Source organism: Manihot esculenta, chromosome 18 (genome assembly GCF_001659605.2).
Source record: "Manihot esculenta cultivar AM560-2 chromosome 18, M.esculenta_v8, whole genome shotgun sequence".
NCBI classification, from domain to species: domain Eukaryota; kingdom Viridiplantae; phylum Streptophyta; class Magnoliopsida; order Malpighiales; family Euphorbiaceae; genus Manihot; species Manihot esculenta.
This window is the reverse complement of record NC_035178.2, coordinates 945,410-963,632: the sequence shown is the minus strand read 5'-3', so window position 1 is coordinate 963,632 and position 18,223 is coordinate 945,410. Positions and strand designations below refer to the sequence as shown.

The 18,223-nt window shown below is 35.3% G+C and overlaps 2 protein-coding genes and 1 non-coding gene across 3 annotated transcripts; all 3 read right to left on the bottom strand.

Moving 5' to 3' along the window:
• Positions 1-128: 128 nt before the first annotated feature.
• LOC110606580 (serine/threonine-protein kinase BSK1) lies at positions 129-6,857 on the bottom strand. The gene is made up of 9 exons (XM_021745446.2): positions 6,129-6,857; positions 5,866-6,001; positions 5,346-5,479; positions 5,043-5,148; positions 4,156-4,241; positions 1,514-1,702; positions 902-1,066; positions 713-826; positions 129-526 (listed from the first exon to the last, which is right to left on the bottom strand). Exons 1-9 carry the CDS (start codon positions 6,471-6,473, stop codon positions 272-274), a joined length of 1,530 nt encoding a protein of 509 aa, XP_021601138.1. The 5' UTR covers positions 6,474-6,857; the 3' UTR covers positions 129-271.
• A 3,703-nt stretch (positions 6,858-10,560) lies between these two features.
• LOC110606581 lies at positions 10,561-14,123 on the bottom strand. The gene is made up of 4 exons (XR_006349381.1): positions 12,926-14,123; positions 12,632-12,830; positions 11,982-12,205; positions 10,561-11,422 (listed from the first exon to the last, which is right to left on the bottom strand). It is a non-coding gene; the product is annotated as a nitrate regulatory gene2 protein (transcript).
• A 2,846-nt stretch (positions 14,124-16,969) lies between these two features.
• On the bottom strand, positions 16,970-17,866 carry LOC110606784. Its single transcript, XM_021745773.2, has one exon. The coding sequence runs from the start codon at positions 17,864-17,866 to the stop codon at positions 16,970-16,972; it is 897 nt and encodes a 298-aa protein (XP_021601465.2).
• Positions 17,867-18,223: the final 357 nt, after the last annotated feature.

The window sequence follows — 18,223 nt, the reverse complement described above, 5'->3', positions numbered from 1 at the left end:
CGGTTATTTCGGTTTAAACCGAATAGTGCTCACCCCTACTGGAAGCCATGTTTTCTCTGACCCGTGTTGTTTCATCCAGGTTGGGAGGGATAAAAAAAAAGAAAAGAAAAGAAAAAGAAGGCTACAGCTGCAAAACTATTCCTCTCTCCCCTCTCCCTCTGCTACATTTTGAATGGAAACCATATCTCCAATTCTCATTACACTAGCCCCACATTTTTGTTACAACAATTGGACAACTACAAGTACAAAAGAATAATTACAGAGTGAATTCTCAAGAACCTTTCCCTCCACGTTGCCTTTTCTCTTCCAGCGCAGAAGCCTCATTCAACATGTCAGCTGCATCCTTGTGCATGTTCAGCTTGGCAAGGGCCACAGCTTGCATGTAAAATGCGGTGGACCATTCAGGGTATACACATTGTGCTTGCATTGCATCTCGGAGCGCAGCATCTGGTTGATCGCATAGTAGATGGCATAGACTTCGCCGGGCATAAACAGTTGGAGAAATCATCGTTCCCACATCTATAAACTGCACCACCAGGGAATGATGTCCAGTCAATTAAAGCATGTTAATTACCACAAATTCCTGGTTTTTATCTCAGAATTGCAACTTCATTTTTCAGACCTAAGGCCTAAATCAGCCCTACAGCCAGCTTTATTACATATATCAGTGCATCTTCTTGCATAATGACATCCTAGCAAGAAAAATACTCACCTGGGAATAACATTCTATAGCTGTTTTAAAATCTTTGTCACGAAATGCTACATCTCCACGTTTTCTGGCTTCCAACATCTCTCTCATCTGTTGTGTCCACTCTTGGAAGGATAACTGCAAATCCATAAAGTTTTGAGCACAGCAAAAGAAATAGGCATCAAAAACAGTGAATTTATACAGTTCAATTACCTCATTAGTTCCTTCATCATCCTTGTAGTGCGTCATTACCAAGATCTGATGTATAGCTGTCAGATCCATCCGTGAACAAGCATCACCCATTGGAGAAAGAGGGTGTTTTGGAGTAGGTGGTCCTTCCTCGTGCTTTGGAATTCCAAGCATCACATAAGATGGAACCTGAAAAAGCAACGATTATGATCCAGAAGTTGAATCCACTGAAGGAAGACAAACGAACAATTTTATGTGATTAGTTTGAAAGTGGTCTATTATTGTCAATCAACATTTCCCAAGCAATTAGTCAAAAGCCCATCCTTTTTTGAACTTTAGACCTTTAACAGCACTACTTGGAAGACAAACATCCCAATATCATAAACAAAACTTAAAAATGCATGTTTTGGAAGAAAAGTAAATTGTCACCAATGTGAAACCCAACCATGCCTCAAGCAATTAAGTCTGGCTAATTACTTTATTATTGTTCACAGATGAAATCAGGTGTGCAATGATGCCATGCAGCGGTCCGAGAATTTTTAATTGTGCATCCAACTCATTTAACATCAAATTTGCACCATTAATCAGATTTTTGCTATAAGATAATCACTTGAGAAAAAAAGACAAAATACTCACATCAGGTTTATTTTGCAGTTGTGCAAGGGTAGCAACAAGATCCTTCGTATTTGGCCGCTCTCTAGGTTCATACTTTAAACATTCTGAAGCAAGATCAAAGACCATAGTTGCCTCTTCAGTTGAAAAGTTTCCCTCCAGATGTGAATCCATTAAGAGAAGGATATTCTTTCCCCGTATCATATCAAGAGCCTGCAAGAAAAATATAAAAATTGCTACAAAAATTGTTTTAAAAATATCATACTTCCAATCGACAACTATATCAGATTCAGCATATGTCTATGCCCAATAATATCCATTATGTGAGTATACAACTATTTCACTTAAAATAAGAAAAATTGGTCTTTATCAGAAACCACAATTTGCTGTAAATTTCCATTCTGCCATTCTCTGAAGCATTAAGAATCAGTCTTATAACATCAAAAAGCAAGGAGTAAAATGTAAATCAAGAACTAGGTAAGCTAGTTGAAAGTCCAGGTCGCTGGGATATAACAAGCATTAAATGAGATAACCTCTTATCATTCTAGTCAGCTATCATCAGAAAATCTTGTTGACATATCTGACAAGTACACTAGCAAGCCCCATTTAAATAAATCCCTACCTAGATCAGATAAACCAAAGTGGTCCAATGAAAAATAAAGCTATCAACCAGATATCATTTGATGCCATTCTGGATAGATATATGTGAAAAAGCAATGAACTAGGCTTAATGCTCAATTGACTCCTCTGACTTTAGCCCAAATATCAATTCCCCTTACATTTTAATTGTCATCAACCTGAAATTAGATAATTTATTCCTTATAAAAGCACGAGTCACAAGAAAAAAACCACTGTTACCTTGAGATTAAAATTAACACCAGTCTGAACACAAGTCAATTGAAGTACTAAAAGACAGCAAGACTATGATCCACAACACTCGAAAGCCAACCTCAGCTCTTACCAATCACAAGCATCTAAAAGCAGAAATAGGATCAGCAAAGAAAAACCTAAAAAAAAAATAAAATTTTCTTTACTGAAGAAAATCATGAGAAATAAGATCTGAAGTATGATTGCCAAGATCACTGGCATGTTAAGGATGCACGCTAATTTTGATTTTCTGAAAAATGTAAAAGAAGAGAAATTTTGCAAAAAATCAAAGATGGATGAAAAAAAAATCACGCGTTTAGCCATAGAAATTTAAACAAAAAAAGAAACAGAATCAAAATGAAATGAATAACAAAGTCAAAACACCATTCCGTGTTCCACTGAAAGAGCAGGTGATGGTTGGTTGAAAAAGATAAAAGCAAGCAAAACCAAAGAAAAAGGGGGGAAGGAAAAAAAAATATTGATATTTGAAAAATGGCGAATAATAAAAAAGGAAAAAAGAGGAAAAAGAACAAACACGAGATAATTTTTGGTACCCACAAATTTTGGGTGTAAATGGTTGGGGTTTTATCACAACTTATACCAGTTTTGGTACTTCTTGTGTGAACAAGGTTCCCTCTTTTTTTCATGGTAGATACATAAAATTGCAGGATTTTTCATGGGTGGAGTCTGAATTCTTGAAATTGTGAGCAAATAAAGATATAAATTTGGAAGAAATAGTTGATGCCAATTCTGACCTTGTTAAAGAAAAGATGGAAGAAAGAAACAAAGGGTAACTTTGTTAATTTAACAATCAACAAACTCATAAAAATTTGTGATTAATTTTTTGTGTAATAGACGCTCAAACACCGTTTCCAAATAGTGTCAAATGCCATATTTTGAACAATAAAAGAGTTTAATTGCGAAGGTTAAAGCACAAAGGGATTGATCTTTGAATTAAATTTAAAATGCTTAATATAGCGCTAGGACAACAAACTAAATAGAAGCATTAAGCCGACAAACTAAATACACAAACAATAGTTTGGCAGTTTTTACAAACCAATTTATAATTTAATGAACCAAATAAAAGAGACTATCTAATGAGGAATTAAGACACTAGCTTCTTTTAATGAGGAATTAAACATTCAAGTTAACCAAAACATAATCATATAGCAAATTTAATTCCATGGGAAGAATTCAACAACAATTGATTTCAAAGTTGACATTCATATTTGTGACTAAATATTAAAGAGATATTATGCAATTAAATTCTATCATTCAGGATGAATGAAAAAAGAATTAAAACAATTTAATTTTCAATATTACCCTTGCAAGCAAATGAAAGTCATTTTGGTCCTTGATAGTGGGCCCTGCATTTTTTTTTTCCTAATAATACAATTGAATTCTTGAGTAATCAATACACCTTTGGTCAAAATTTTAAATTTTATTGAAGACCTAATTTTCTAAAACATATAAATTAATTCTAAAAATGAAAAAGGCTACAAATATTAGGGAGGGAAATCATATGTCAAGGTACTATATAGGTAAACGCATATAAACATAGAAAGGAAATCACTGCACACATGCATGGAATGACTGATTTATGAATGTGTGGAAAAAGCTATTCTCGTGCAGAAAAGATAAAGTCAAAATTTTGAGTAAGGAGAGCCATCATATGAAATTTCTATTAGAGCTGCTCATAAGGGAAAAGTTCATCTGGTTGAACCACTACAAGTTATCTACAAGTTCACCTATCTTTTCACAGCTTATCACTGACCAGAGTTGGGGTTTGAAATACTTACATGACTAGGAGGGATGTGCTTGCCGCTAAGAAGATCCAAGAGGACAGTCCCAAAGCTGAAGATGACACTTTCAGGAGTGACTCTTCCTACAACAGAAGCATAATTTGGTATATAGCAAAAAATAAAAGTCAAAAAGCAGTCCATCAAACAAGCAAACAAGGAATATGTATTTCAATTAAAATGGGAACTTTTCTGAATGCAAATCAATTATGAAGTGTACATTTCAAGAAACAAAACCGATAAATGGTATACAACAAGATATTTTCACAGTATATAGCCAAGTATAAAAGACTATCTTAGCTCATAATTTCCATGCTTTATAATCTCATCAGATGCAACTTTAGCACAATATACCCTTACCATAGTTTTCGTCAACAACTTAAAATTCCAATATGAAAAAGGTGAATCTTTATCCAACAAAAAAAAATGCCTCAAATTCATGAATTCCATAATATTTGCATTTTTATTCATGATCACTGCATGAGCAAGAGAAAAGTTTGGAGTTGTCCATAGACACAGCACATAACCATTATCATGTTAAGTAGATTCCCATCTTAACAGGTAGTACTGGAATTCAGAAATGTGAATATTATTATGAACTTGCACGTTCACATGCTAAATTCAATGCTCAGACATTTTCCACAACTAGATCTCACGATTTATGTGAAAGCACTCCTTCCCAAAATAATGGTATATATTTTCTCGACTTGTCAAAATGACACAAAATACAAATGCTAGTTGTGGGCTAGCAGCATTTAAAGTAGGATGATTCTATCAAGTCGAAGTATATATAGCCACAGTGTTGACCCCACCAAGGGAAGGCCATTAAATGAAAGGAGACAAATATCTGCACGTCTATAGGATCAGTAACAAAATAAAAGAAATACCATTTCTTAGATATTCAGGGGGTGTATAAGCAAGATTTGTGCTGTAACTTTTTCCATCCCTACTATTTTTCATCAAGCCAAAACAAGAAAGCCGAGGATCTCCATTCTGTCAAAAACCATCCACTAAGTTACCACTTTGCTCTTATAAAAACTAGCAGATCCTCCCAATGACAATAGCTTAACAAAACCAGACATTTTCAGCTAATAAAGACCAGAATGAAAAACTTATATTACAGAATAATCAACTGTCCTATAGACTAAAATGAATCTTAGAGGTCAAGAAAAGGATAGAAGTTACAGTACCTCATCAAAAAGAACCCTATAAGCATTTAAATCGTGGTACACTGGACGACCTTCAGAACTACAATAATCTAATGCTTCAGCAATGTACAAAGCAACTCTTAATCGCAGGGCCCACTCAATGGTTTGATTCTCCCCTGTCAAGGAAGTTGCATGAAATTAATTTTGGAGACAAAATCTGATTGGAATCAAAATAGTAAACAAATTTGCTGACAACTTGGAAATAATTATTCAATTGAACACCAGAAATACAACAATACAGCAGACATCATTATATCCTTGAAGATTCTCCCTCATATGTCACGCTCAATTGCTTCTAAAATCTTAAACATTCTTTCTAAAATTCTTCTATTTGCCCCCTTAAGTAAGAAAGTTGAAGTAGCCAATAAGAATCTTCAACTCTAATTTAGGTAGAAATTTTAAATAAAAAAAAAAATCAGTACCTTGTAACATTAGTCAAGAAAAGCATAGAAATGATACGCAAATAGAAATTATAATTAAATTCCCTAGAACGTAAACGTACAGTGAAATAGATGTTTGGCAAGGGTATCATTGGGCATATATTCCGCCACCAGCAACCTCTCGTCCCCATCACAGCAATACCCAATCAAATTAGCTAGCCTCTGGTGTTTAAACTTCCCAACACCCAGTGCCTCATCCTTGAAGAAATTATTCCGCAAAAGGAGAACATTAAAAATAAAATATATACATACAGGAAAAAAAAAACCCTAAAATTTGATTAAAAATGAAAACCAAAGAAAAAAAGTTTCAAAAAATTGTAATTACAGCGAATTGTTTAGGATCGGGCCAGGCAAGTTTCGCGAATTTCTTAACAGCGATCCAAGTGCGAGTGTCCTGGTTCTGTAGGCGGCCTTTATAGACGACATTGGGAGCCTTTTCACCGCTTTCCGAAACTATGAACTCTGGGCTGAAGTTATTGGTGGCAGCTTTTAGGTCAGCAAGGGAAAACTCGGTGAAACCACGAAAACCTTCGGAAGCGGCGGAGGCAGCGTCGGTACCGTTGGACGGGTTAGAAGCGTGGTGATTCTGCGCCTGATGAAGGGAGTTGTTGTTAGAGGCTTTCTCCTGGGAGACGGATACTCGCAAGAAGGAAGATTGGCAACAACCCATAACTCGTACCGAGTTACGTGAGTCGCCGGCTCCCACCACTGAACACCGTCTCAGGGAGAAACCATAAGGGAGGGGATAGAGAGAAGGAGAAAAGAAAGAGAAAGCGCTTTTAAATTATTATGGTTGGTTTTATTAATCTAGTGTTTCCACACTGACTTAGCGCCCGTGTGGGTGTTATAGGAGAGAGGATATAGGTAGAGAGAGAAAAGAGAGGTCGACTAAGAGAAAAGCAGAGTTGCTGCAGCTTTCTTTTTCCTTCGTTTGCGCGTTTTCAACTTTCCTTTCTCTCTCTCTCTTTTTTCCTTTCCATCTCTTTCTCTCCGTTTCTTTCCTTCCTTTTATTTTTCTCCTATTGAGTTGTCCTTGATGAAGGATTGAAGGGTACTTCATCAACTCACTCAGCATCTTTCTTCCCACTTCTGGGATTATTTTCCCCTTTTTTTAATTTAAATATCTACCCTGATCGTTTCTCTACCACTCTCTCGGTACGCTATCATCTTTTGTATACATTTAAAAATAATAATACAGTAAAAAATATTTTTAACTAATCGAATTTAGCGTTTAATACACTATATAACTGCATTTTTAAGTTAATTTCGTCAAAAATATTGTTCCAAGAGGTGACAATAAGAATGGGTTTTTTTGAAATATAAAAGCAACCAACTTTTTATCAAAAATAATATTTTAGAAACAATTTCTATGCACCCACCTACTCCATGTACTGAAAATTGACGTGTCACCTGTCTCATCAGCATCAGTGAGCTACCGGAAATCATACAAATCACCTGAAAAAAAATCAGCAAAAAGAAATAGAAATCATGTAGTTATTACTAAAAACAAAAAGAGAATATAATATAAATAATTGCTGGATTGGATGGAAACATGGGATGCCCCCAAGGAGCAATAGCGTTGCGTAAGCGCAAATATGATGGTCGTGTAATTGTAATAAAGTGTTAAAAAAGGCCAAGCGACTTACTCCACGTGTGTGAAGTGTTTTGCCGCAGAAAATGTTTCTCTCATCGCTACGCGCAGTGGGTTAAGGGTTTTTGTCTTTTCTTTCTGACTTTCGTTTCGCGATTGGGCTTTTCGCTTTAATGTCAGGGCTCTTCTCCAACAAGCCAAGAGCAATTTTTAAAGGGCAATTAAATTATTTAATCATTTGTGTTCCTACTTATAGTCTAATTTTTTGTTATGAATCTTATAGAACTCTTACATATGACCTTCCCATGAAATTATTGGCCTTGTGCCGGGTCTTTATGGGCCTAGTCGAATTATTTTGGGCATGGATATTGGAAGCAGATGAATGGAGGCAGGAGATTTTCAAGAGTATATTTGAGATAAAGGGCAACGATTTGAACAGTGAGCATTTCTTCAATCCCTTTGATAGCGACCCATTGGTCCAAGGTCAATGAAGCTTAAAATGTGTCCAATAATTTCTTGAGCTAAGCTTGGCAAGTCATAGAGTATTAACAAGTATCTCCTCTTTTTTCATCTTTCTCTATCACAAAGCTAATTAAGTAATTAATTTTGAGTTCACATGAATTGGAGAAATTTTATAATCTGATGTGGACGACATGCAGTTAAAATGAACTTTATATGTTCTTTTGTATTAAAAATTGAAATAACAATGAGAAATCATTCATTTTATACAATCCAATGAGAAAAGCTGAAAATTTCATGGAGTTTGAGAATGATATATCCTGACCTAGAAAAATACGAGCAGTTGACAAATATGCAAAGTATCGAAATATTAAAAAGAAATTGGAATGAAATATATCCCAGTGATCGTGCGCTTGCTTTTAACTTGCAATTCATTTCACGAAACCATAAAACACTTCAAAAAGTAGATTATACGAATTTGAACCAATCGTTTCATTTCTTCTCTCCCAATAACCTTGGCAACTCTAAAATCGCTCCTGATTACCAGGATGTTTCTGCTTCATATTATTATTGTAATGACCCGAAATCGGACCGCTACCGGCGCTAGAATTCAGATCGACTTAAGGTCGCCGGGACCCGTAGCAAGCATAGCATACAACCTGTCATACCTGATAAATCTCATACATGATCATACATTTACATAAAAACTTTAAACTTTTACATCTACCAAGCTTGACCTGTGCATGCACTAAACTGAATACATAAAAACTCTCATACTAGAGCTCTCATCAAATGCTCTAGTTGGGTCAACATTACATTAATCAAGCTTGGTTTACATTTCTCAACACATTAATAAAAACATTGTATAAAGACCATGTATCAAAAGGGATTAACCATAAACTCTAGGGTCAAGCACAATACTAATCCTCAATACAATTCTGTATGATACCTTACATTATATTACATTATTTTTTTTCATGTCCACAACTAACTATTACATACATCAATTTTTACTCTTGCTGACTTCCTGATCTATTCCAAACCTGCAAACCTAGGGGTTAAGGGAAAGGGGTGAGCTACTAGAGGCCAGTGAGCAGAATAGTAAAACAATATATTAAAACACATGCTTTCATGGAATGCATCACATCACAAACAACTCACATCAAGGATGGACTTGTCACCAATAGCCCTCTACATAATCCAACAGTGCCAGGGCGTAGAATGGACATCTGGTCTTTTCCTTAACATAACATAATATTCCAATGTGCCAGGGGCGTAGAATGGGCCTCGACCTTGTCTTTCTCTTACTCTATGCCAGGGGCGTAGAATGGGTCTCGACCTGGACTTCTGTACCATACCATATCATATCATATCAAGGACTAATGGATCATCCAATAACCATCCACATTAACAGTAATTAATGCAATGCATCATATTCATGAATTCTAATGCAAACATCCTAGTATATAACATGGCATTCATGATGCATGAACATACTCAAAATTTATTTACTTTGAAATATAAAGATCCATTCTACTCACCTCAGGCTGACTCTGAAGCAGCTATCTCACTGCTGGGGTCCTCGATTCCTCGGGTCCGAACCTACACAGGTGGACTCAAATGAGGGACCAAACAAACTCTAACATGACTCTAAACATTTCCCCAAAAACTCCCTAAAACATTATAAAACAATCATAGAAAACATGCAAAGGAAGGCTGAACAGGGCACTTTCAGCGGCAGGTTCGGCGGGCGAAAGTCCCTCTAGAGCCGAAAGTTATGCACCTTCGGCGGCCGAAAGTGCTTCCAGAGCCGAAAGTCCAAACTTTCGGGGGCAGGATTCGGCAGCCAGAACTGCCTCCCCAGGCAGGTTCGACAGCCGAATCTGAGTTCTTCCAGAATGGGAGAATTCAAGCCTCTCATGCACATTTTGCCTCCCAAACCATGTAAACATGCATAAACACATTCTTAAGCATTTAGAGGCATAAAACTAGCCTATACCTCAACCACATCAACACATAGCATATAATAAACATACATTTCATCATTTAACTCACATAAACCCTAACCTTTAACAACTACTCTAATCAAGTATAAAACCCCCTTAAAACCTCTCAAAACTTACACAAAACATAAAAGGAGGTAAGGATCTACTCTTACCTCTTGAAGATCGAGAGGAGAGGCGATCCAAACTTGGAGTTGTGGGGGAAATGGGCTCCGGGGTCTCCAAGTTTCCAAACTTCGATTTTTGCTCAAAAATCTTCAAAACCAAGTTAAAACTCATCAAAAACATGAATGATTTGAAGGAAAGCATCAAAACTAACCATGGAAGGGCATTGACTCACCTTTGCCCGAAAATGGAGAAGAAAACTCGGCCATTTTCGGACATGGGGCCTTTTATAGGTGGCTGGCCAGACCACCTTCGGGGGCCAAAGGTGCTCCCTAAACTCCACCATGTTCGGCAGCCGAACATGAGGTTCGGCGGCCGAACCTGACTTTCCTTCCTTGGTGCTTTTCTTTCAAAAACTCAATTTCTTTCTTACTTAAAAACATAAAAACATATAAAACATTTATAAAAAACATGATTTTACCCTTCTAGAGGGTTCCGACATCCGAGATTCCGCCGGAAGGCAGGGATTCCAATGCCGGAGTCTAGCAGGGTATTACAATTACAGATAGTAAACTTACAAAAGAGATGGGGACTACTAATGAACAAAAAAACTCAGCCTCCCATTGCTGCATTAGCTAATAATTGTTTCAGGAATTTCTTCTAGGAAATTCCTTGTTAATTAATCAAGTTAATATGAGTACCCAAATGTACAGTGTTTAAGGATCTTCTGGTTTCCCTCCTCGAGTGAGGCTGCATTCTTCAACCCGCACATGAAGTTCCTGGTAAACTTGCACACTGTTGGCTGAGCATCTCTCTATAGCTGTGAACATTTTTTTCAGACAAGATTGAATACTATTATTGTTGGTCATTTTACTCTGATGCAAAGCCCCTCCAGGGGTGCCCCTTGTATTCCTACTGGCTAGAAGCATCTTCTTCCCTTGAGCTTGCAGTACCTTTTGCATCCTTCTCTCCTCTCTCTGTAAGATCTTTATTCTGTTCTTCAAATCCTTGTCTGCAGTCAGTCTTTGCTGTAAGTGTTTATAATGCCTTTCTACTAATTGATTTATACTCATGAAAAGTCCATACATGGAGTTGATCACTTCCATCTCTGAGACTGCACCTATGGCATGTGACCACTGGTTAAAGAACGCAAACACAGGGGGCACCCCTGCCTTACCAGAAGAAAATGGTTCTGTTTCATCTGGCATTTCTTCAGGTTCATATGGAAGACATTTTAGAATCCAATCATTCAAGGCCTTGACATAGCCTTTTTGGGCACTGATCCAATTGGAGAAGCTCAGATTACAATTTTGAAGTTCAATTTTGAGTTGTATTCCCGCTTCCAAATGAATCTCACTGAATTTCCCATTGGATAAAATGGCATCTAAACCTCTAGCTTCCAGAACTGCCTGGGATTGATGTCTGTGGCATTCTAGCATGGCTTTCCACATTTCAAGTAATCTATAACAACACAGATTAAGGTTAACCGCTCAAATTATAACTTCATAAGATTGAGTTAGCCAGAAAATAAACTTAATCTAAGCGGCTGTTGCTAAAAAGCAATCCCAGGAATCTTCCTCTGTTAAATATTACTGGCATCTTCTACCAGTTCTTATTGGTCACAGCTGTGACCAGTTTGAGTTTTACAATTTGCAAACCTTCATTTTCCTCATTCATATGTCTAAACTAAAAATAACAATACATCTATTTGATCTTCTATTATGCTTAGTTTCGGTACTACCTGCAGTCATATAAAACACAAGAAAAGTAAATGCAAGTGTAGCATTCTCTACCTGTAATCATATAAAACACAAAAAATAAATGCAAGTGTATCATTCTCCATCATTTCATAAATGGGACCCACCTGTAGAAATGGAAAAAGGGTAATGTATAAATGTGATAGAAGGGAGCCATTATTTGTGAATATGGTGCAACATATCTCCACGAGTGGAATAAACATGCAGCAAAAAGTAAATTCTGTAATATTAATTTTTGTTGTATGAACGTGAACAAGACGTACTTTTGAATCAGTTCACTCATTAATGGCCACATTTCTTCATCCCTTAGCTTACTGATAGTAATCGAAGTTCTGTCAATAACTTGAATTGCAACTTTGATTTTAGTAGATAATGCCCTGACTAAAGTTTGAGCAGAATCAACTTCATTGGCATCTGCACCTTTCTTGCCAATATTTTTTATCTGCCTATAGTTCCTTGCAATCATAATACGCAATTTTTCTTCAGCCTACATTAATATAATGAAATGAACATACCATTATCACCAGTAAAAATAACAGAATGAATCACTTCTTGATATGTTCAAAAATAAAGCACAGCAAACAATTGCAGGAGACAATCAGAATAATGAAGTCTACCAGCCATCCCAGAATCCTCATAATTGAATTGAAATTTTTCTAGCTACTATTTAAAATCATGTTGCATATTATGGTTAAGCCAAAAAGAAAGTGAACATAACAGGAAATGAGGAAAATTATCGATTGCTTTAATTATAAAACCAAAGGAAATTTGAATTTGCATCTGCAAAGCAGTTGCTTGTTACTACCAATGAACTAGCATGCAGTCCAAGAAAGAGAAGGGAAAGAAAAGGTAAAGCAATCAACGCATTAAGAGCTACAGAGATCAATGCTTCTTGGAAAAGAGTAAAGCATACCTTGACTTCATCATAGTTTTCTTCTCCCACATGCATAGCTTCTTGAGAGTGGAAGACAAATTCAACGAAATCACAGCCAAATCTTCATCAAAACCCAGACCAACAGAACCAATCTTCTCTGTAGATGAGGACTCAGTATTTGTAGAATGTATGACCAAAAGGGATGGGGGAAACGCGCGCAACATCTTGGAAGAAACTCCTATACGAACAAAGAGCAGTCAAATTTACTTTGACCAACATCTGGAAACATAGAAAACAAGAAAATCCAAGCTAAAAAAAAATTGAAAAATTCACCTTGATAGATAGAAGTCTTGTGATAGCAGCGGAATTTTCCTGTATCAAGGATCTTTAATAATTGATTTCCTGAATCTGAAGCTCTCTCAAATAGAGCCTCCAGTTCTCTCATAACCTCAGTGGTATTTTGTTTCTTAGACTCGACAAAATCAATCTTCTCTTTCTCCGAAACAACATTTGTGTGCACCACATGAACCTCATACAGCTTCACATCACTTTCTACCTTCAATATGGTCTTTCGCTGTTTCTCATCTCCCGCCAAATTCACGGAATCCTCGCGAACTTTATTCTCTAGCTCACCTTTAAGCTCATGAAGCCCTTGTTTATCCTTAACCGATAATTCGTATCTCTCATATGTATCGAACAAATTCAAGAACTCCCAAGTGGAACCGCTGGGAGGAGGCGAGGGGGTTTTCCAAGAAGAACCACCGTCTGGAGAAGACGCTGCGTAAGGAGACTCACGAGAACGAAACAAACCCACACTATTTGTGTAGTATTCGTACTTATTATGGTCACTATAAGAGTACGAATATAACCTAGATGGAGTCGGGGTTTGGCGATCAAAATCATTGGGGTGGATTCGGTGAAGAAGATCAAAATCTGTGTCCTTAAATTCTTCATCCTCTGAATCAGAAGGAAAATCGAGGTGCGGCTCAGAGTTTGAACTCGAGGGATAGTGACCAGGTGAAAGAGAAGACTTGGAGGGATCAGGTTTAGCGACAGCGGAGTCAGCATTCGAATGATTATTATTATTATAAAGGTTTTGACCAAAGAAACGACAGAGGGAGGGGCCAAGAGCCTTGAGGGAGTGCATGTAGGCGACGTGAGCATCGGCAAGGGCATAACTTTGGTATAGCGCTTCTTCGAGGAACTTGCAGCGGGCTTGACAAAGGGAAACCGCTGGGAGATGGTCAATTCTGGAGGGGGAGCAGCCCATCAAGTAACCGCTAGCTGAAGAAACGCCGAACCAGGCAAACACAATCTAGTCAGAATAGATAGTAGGGAAGAAAGAATTAAAGGAGAAGTGAATGTATTGTGCATTAATTTAATTTGGCATAATATGTGCAGAATTTTGAGAATTAAGGGAGGGATAGAGAGAGACAAAAAGCGAACTGAACTGTAAGCTTTCACGGACTCTCACTCAATCGAAAAGATAGGTTGGCGGGATCGGCGATGCATAATATATAACGTCTCTCTAGTATTTTGTGCGGTTTTTTTTGCCGTTTATTTTTACTGTCTTGACAGCCCAGCCAGCATAAGTACACTTTTGTTATTTAGGCTGCTTTTTTTTTTTTTTCTTATTGTTTTTAATTTTTGACATCTTAAGTTAAATGGGTATTCGACTTTCTTAAAATAAAAAATTGATTATTGAAAAAAAAAATCCAAATCTATAAAGGATAGAAAGAAAACACTGGAAAATGGTTATTCACTTAGACCTCATCATCAGGACAATTTTATATTGACATCGTATGGATTCAAAATTGATCAAATATGACCCTATATTTTGATGTATGGAAAAGAGACGGGAAACAGGAAGGAAAGTAAATAATAAGAAGAAGATAAGTTTTTTTTTTTTTTCAATTCGTGAAAAAATAAAAAGAGAAATATTTTTTCACCTATATTTCTATGTCCGTCGATTATTAATCAAAATATATGAGATTATACTTATAATGATAAAAATATCAAAATTTCATTTCCCTTAAATGTTTTTTCAAATAATAGAAAATAAATATACTTTTAGAAAAAATTAAAAAAAAAAAAAGAAAATGAAACTTTATTTTCCACCATCGATCTATTTTGCTTCCTATCTACAAAATTTCCGGAACAAAGGGTGTTGATTTCAAATTTATCTAAGAGTGTAAATTCAATTTAATTTAAATTTAAATTTATCCTGATTAATTATAATTCATCGTCTAAAATTATATATATAAATGTATAATAAACAAGTTGGATAAATTAAAAAGAAATTTCTAAATAGTAATAATGATAATTTCATAAACTTGAGATAAGTTTGGATGCAGGGTTAGGGTATTTTAAATTAAAACATGAAAAGTGGAGGGAAATGTTAATTATATTGTTTATTATTGTTGCATATCTGTGTGTGCATATGCATTAATCCTATATTACTGCCGTTATAGTTGTTGATTGATGTTATGATATGATATAGCTGTTTAATTTTAAATTAAATGTCTTTTCCCCTTTCAATTATTTGGGAACTGCAAAAACCTTAATCTCTATTGTTATTCTTTCCCTTTCTTTTCTCTTGGCATTCATTAGCTAAAAATGGCTGTCAATGCGATGGAGAATATGTAGTTTAGATTCTTTCCCTATATAATTGAAAATATATACATGCTTCTCTTAATCCCTAAGGGCTGCATACCAAAAGGAATTAGCAATTAATGAATTTTTATGTAATTTAATTTACTTTTGTTTTTTAAGATATACTATTATAGTAATTAGCGTCAAATTCCTCATCCAGTTGGCTTTGAAATATGTGATTCACTCTATATATATGCATACTTTTTGGTAATAACCAGCTCATTCCTCACTATTTATTCTAGTGATGATTAACAAAGCGATCAAATTAAGCACGTGAAATTTATTATATTCTATTATTTTTAATTTTGAATAATTAAATTCATCCTTTAAATTTTGTTGGGATCGATCGCTAAAATAATTTAGTCAATTAAAAATGTAAAGCTAGTTATTTACTATTATAATGAAATTTTAAATTTTGCATACCTAATTTTTTATAGAGTGTTTTTTTATTTAAATAATTTCTTATAGAGTTAATGGTTAAAAAAAGTAAACTTTTAATTTTATTTTAATTACATCATATATTTTTTTTATCAGTTAAAATTTAATCTTTTAAAATTATTTCAATCGTATTTGTCATTATTTATCTTATTGAAAAATTAATATTTTTTTTTATCATTTAAAATTTAATTTTTTAAAATTATTTCAATTATATTTATCATTTTTTATGCTATTGAAAAATTAATGAAATTTAATCTTTTAAAATTATTTCAATTATATTTATTATGTTATTGAAAAATTAATGAATTTTTTTTTTTTGAAATAGGGGTTTGGGGAGTCGAATCTTAGACCTTTCAAGACTATAAGGATGCATTGTCACTTGCTATTTTATATCTACTTTATATCAACGGCATTTAATAGAATTGTGACTTGCTACATTATATCAACGGCATTTAATAGAATTTTAATTAGTTTTAAATCAATAGGACTATAATGTGAAGTGCTATTTTATTTACATTTTTAATATTATTTAAAAATCCATATAAGTGTACTATTAAATTTAGTTGACTTTAGAATTTTATATCTGGTTAAATTATTTTAAGAGTCGGCGAAAACTAAAAATTTAGTCTACACTTTTACATCCAATAATTTTTACAATATCATAGATGTTGTTAGCATTAGCATTTGTCCATAGTGATTATTTAAAAAATTAAAAGCTAAATGAATAATTTATTCTCACATTTTTCATAAAGTTGTCTCATTTTGATTATTGAATAACTTACTTATGAAAATGAGTTAAATATTAATTCAAATTAAAAGGGATTAAGTTACTTTATAATTTAAAAATTAAAATAATAAATAAAATGAAGTAAAGTTGATGGTAAAATGAGTTTAAATGAAAATGTGTGGGATATATTTGGGTAGCTGAAATTTTATAACCAAATACTACTCAACAATGATTAAATTTTGTGCACTCTGTGAATTTATTCATCAAAACTAAAATTTCTCTAAAATCAAAGAAATCAAAACAGCGGCCGATCATATATTAAACGGACGGCTGTTATTAAAATTGACCTTCTACTTTCATCTAGATTATTGACTGACTTAGCGCATAGCAATTATGTAGAATTATAAACAAGGTAGTGATTTCAAAATATTGGAGGAGACGGTGAAACTTCAAACATGAACTCTATACAGTAGCATGGCCATTGACTATGTGTTTGATTTTGTGGAAACTTGATTAATATAAATAAAATAATTATGATTTTTCATGGGAGAAACCCAATGCTACTGCGTGAGACTGTTGAGTAGTGAAACTCTAGTGTTAATCAAACTCCGGAACACTTGCTCCCCTCCACTTTCGATGCCACCAATACAGCCTTCCAAATCTTGCATCCTCTTCAGAACCATTCTCACCTCTTCATCTCCTTTCTTTCTCAACCCCCACAAGCTCTCTGGATTTACCTGTTGCAATTCTTCAATTCCTTCCTCAATCTTCACTTTCTTCTCCCTTTTAGGCAATTTCATCATCCAACAAGATTTTCTCCTACCAAATGACAAAGAAATTCCACTGAAAAGGGCAACTGAAACTGATACTGTCACTTCAATAACGTCTCCAATTAGATTGACCAATTCAGCATCAGTAATAGACAATTTATTGATTTCAGGAACCGAGCCTCTTGAGATATCTCGAATTGTGTTGGCGAGTTTAGACATCTCTTTAGCCATTTTCTTTCGGGATTTAATGTACAAAGCAACCTTGGAATCGTCTCTCTTTCTTGTAGCCACCTGAGCAGCAAGCTCCTCTTCTTTGAGAGCCAAAACCGACGTTTGGAAGATCCCATACACATCAACAAAACGAAGAAAATCTTCAAGAAGTTTCTCTACCCATGTGGGCTGGAGACGAAGAGATTCTTGGGTTTGAGGGAGCTGGAGGATATCATCAAGAGAATCATGAATGTCTTTAAGACGGGTCAAGCCATCGCAAAGCCAAGAGGAGGTTCGGTTTTCAGATTTGGAAGACCAAATTCTGAGCTCGCAGATCCCGTCCCTGAGCTGGGAGATTAAAGGGTGTGATCTGGAGGGAAGACTAATGGATCTGATGTGGTGGGAGAGGGGTGGTTTTGGCGGACGATTGGGAATTTTATTGGGAAATGAAAGAGAACGCTTGAATACTCCTACCATTGTTGGTCTAAGAGAGTGTTTTGAGGATTTGAAGGTAAAATAACAAGTTATTGGCGAAGAGGAGAGGAACAGAGGAGAAGGTATATAAAGGAGAGAAGAGGATCCAGCTAATCAAACCAACCGTTCTCAACTGGAAGGGGGACACGACGCAGTGTATGCACGCAGCACGCGCATAGCAATTAATTGGTAGAAGATGTTAATTAGGACAAGATTTCATTGGAGGATAATGAATATTTAAGCTACAATAATAGGAGAGTATGCACCGCCTCATGTTCATTGAGAACCAAAGTCATGCATCATGATATGCTTGGATGGCCATGTGAGGGTTAAAAGAATAAAAATGCCATAGCATTTATA